Source organism: Lactuca saligna, chromosome 9, assembly GCF_052625555.1.
Source record: "Lactuca saligna cultivar CGN05327 chromosome 9, ASM5262555v1, whole genome shotgun sequence".
Classification (NCBI taxonomy): Eukaryota; Viridiplantae; Streptophyta; class Magnoliopsida; order Asterales; family Asteraceae; genus Lactuca; species Lactuca saligna.
The window spans coordinates 176328152-176329718 of record NC_136425.1 but is presented as its reverse complement, the minus strand read 5'-3'; the positions used below and the strand labels follow the sequence as shown (position 1 = coordinate 176329718).

Sequence of the window (1567 nt, the reverse complement as noted above, 5' to 3'; positions counted from 1 at the left end):
AGTTCATCACACTTATTCACACCTCCCCCATTTATACGCTATTCTCATCGCTTCAATTTCTACTTTTCTCGAGATCAAGGTGTGGCGGAGATCGCCTTCGGAGATACAACAGTAGAAAAAAAGATTCCTTATGTAAGTACCATTGTTGTTCAGCAATTCTACTTCTTTCTCACTCTTATGCACAATTAGGGTTTTGTTTTCACTTAATTTGATGGTATGTTACGAATCGGTTGTTGTTCAAAACTGATTAGTGGTATTTAATGTGGAATATTGGTTTTCTGATCATGAATATTAGCGTCAATTCATTACTGAATTTGGTACGTGAGTCTGGTATTATGATCGTTTTCATCATCTACAAACCGATTTCAGCTTCACGACTTCCAAGTTTTTAGTTTATTTTGGTTTCTACACGACATACCATTTTTGAGTTGTGAAGCTGTTTGAAACCAGCAAGAGTTAGGTTTTCGTATGATTTTATGTGTTCTCCGTACAAGTGATGAAAATGTTGTTTTGATTGATTTGCTCAAGAAGAAAAGCAAGTTTTCACCTGTTGTCAATGGTGTGTATCTTATCCCCTCTTATTTTTTCTGTTTACTATGCAAGAAAATTTCGAGTTTTTTTTTTTCGTTCTTACCTGCCAGTTACCCGAGAGCCCTGTTTGTAGCTTAATTTACAACTCTTGAAAGTTCTTCCAGTTAAAACAAACCACAATGATGAAATTGCAAAGTTTTCTTATAAATTTGTTGCTTAGAGCATGATTAGGGGTTTACTGTTTATGCCTTGACCTGTTAACCAGATTTGCAACCTTATAGTATATCATTTATGTTTATCCATTTATTTTTGTTTGTAGACCATGAATGTGGCAGAGGATTTCCAACAGACATTCAACAGGATTACACCGGTAATAATCTTTTTTTCTCTTCTTTGAAGTTGGTTTTGTGGGTATTTTCTAGCTTATGGAAGTTAATATTCTTTATCAACTCATTTGTGATTCTCATTTCATGGATCCAAAAGTCATGATACTTGATATAGTTGCTTATGTGAATATAATCTTATGCAGAACTATAACAGCATCTTTCTTTTGCTATGGCATGTTCTCCACTTGATTCTTAGGGTATTTTACTTTGCCCAAGAGGTCTTTCAAACAGTTGAAAACTACCTTATAACAAATGGAATAGTGAAAGCATATGAACATTTAAACTTACAACGAGTCAATTATCTTGGAGTTGTCATAGACAGTGTTGAAGCTCGTGAGACTACAGAAGTTATTCAACTTTTGGAATGGCTTTCAGACATTGGTATCAAAAAGGTCTGTCTATATGACAAGGAAGGTAATGCTGCATTTACAACATCTTTTCTCTAGGAAAATCTAAATCTACATAAATGTATATGTGTGGCTATAATGGTTTCTTTCACTATTGTAAATGTAGGAGTGTTGAAGAAATCAAAGGAAGTTTTTGTAGAGAGATTTAACTCATCAAAACCATCTAATGTATGACCTATGAGCTTTATAATATCTTCTTGTCATTTTGAACAGACATTAAGTGTCATTTGTTGCCTGTTAGTG

General features: G+C 33.9%; 1 protein-coding gene across 1 annotated transcript in view; it reads left to right on the top strand.

The window, feature by feature from the left end:
• LOC145018588 (uncharacterized) overlaps nt 1-1567 on the top strand; it is a 2574-nt gene continuing 1007 nt past the window's right edge. The window contains exons 1-4 of the mRNA XM_078976467.1: nt 1-132; nt 851-901; nt 1061-1331; nt 1431-1492. Coding sequence (XP_078832593.1) covers nt 854-901; nt 1061-1331; nt 1431-1492 — 381 coding nt within the window. The 5' untranslated portion in view covers nt 1-132; nt 851-853. The remainder of the gene's footprint in view (nt 133-850; nt 902-1060; nt 1332-1430; nt 1493-1567) is intronic.